General features: G+C 41.6%; 1 protein-coding gene across 1 annotated transcript in view; it reads left to right on the forward strand.

The window, feature by feature from the left end:
* The first annotated feature begins 117 nt into the window (after positions 1 to 117).
* Positions 118 to 767, forward strand: part of LOC103522041 (60S ribosomal protein L4-like) — a 10825-nt gene continuing 10175 nt past the window's right edge. Inside the window, exons 1-2 of the mRNA XM_026832426.1 lie at positions 118 to 129; positions 245 to 436. Coding sequence (XP_026688227.1) covers positions 118 to 129; positions 245 to 436 — 204 coding nt within the window. The remainder of the gene's footprint in view (positions 130 to 244; positions 437 to 767) is intronic.

Below are 767 nucleotides of genomic sequence, written 5' to 3' on the forward strand. Positions count from 1 at the left end.
AAAGACGAAAAAAAAAAAAAAAAAAAATCCCCCCTCTAAATATAGTAAGGTACTTCATTTTATACGTTTCGATTCCCCAAAAATTAAGTGATTTTGTTGACAGTATTGAAACCCACGATGCGACGAGCGGTAAGTCTTACATACCATTATGAAATGCGGTGTTCAAAGGGACGTATTTACCTTCTGAAATGCAGTGTCCCTAAAGAGACTCAATGTCTTTCAATCCACTCCACCCCATACCAAGGAGACTAATTTATTTCCCTCCCTGTGTTACAGCCGTGGTGTGCGTCGTGCCTCGCGTAAGTTGAACCCGCTGACCAACAAGCGTATGATGCTGCGTCTCAACCCGTTCGCCCAGGTAACCATCCGGTCCGCTATCATCTCCGAAGAGAAGAGGAAGCTCGCCCGCGAAGCCAAGCTGGCTGAGAAGAGAGGAGTAAGTACTACATCCAAATCTTTGCTCGGAGTCCCGGCCACTTTTTACTTACATCATTACCTCTATACCTATCTTGTCTGAAATGGACAGCATTTAGCAGAAAAGAATCATCCATAAGGGGAATTGTCTTGTGTAATGTTCTTTTCTGCTTAATTCTCTCAAAATATATTCTGTCAACTCTCTAGTCTTAAGTGGGATAGCCAAGTTTACACGAAATAGACCGTTCTTTTCACATGTTTCAATGATGATTTGCTTTTGGTCCGTGTTGCTGATACAAAGTGACTGAAATTTTACTTTTCAAAAGCTCTGATGAAACTTTACGAGGACAAAA

Source organism: Diaphorina citri, unplaced genomic scaffold (assembly GCF_000475195.1).
Source record: "Diaphorina citri unplaced genomic scaffold, Diaci psyllid genome assembly version 1.1 scaffold6661, whole genome shotgun sequence".
Classification (NCBI taxonomy): domain Eukaryota; kingdom Metazoa; phylum Arthropoda; class Insecta; order Hemiptera; family Psyllidae; genus Diaphorina; species Diaphorina citri.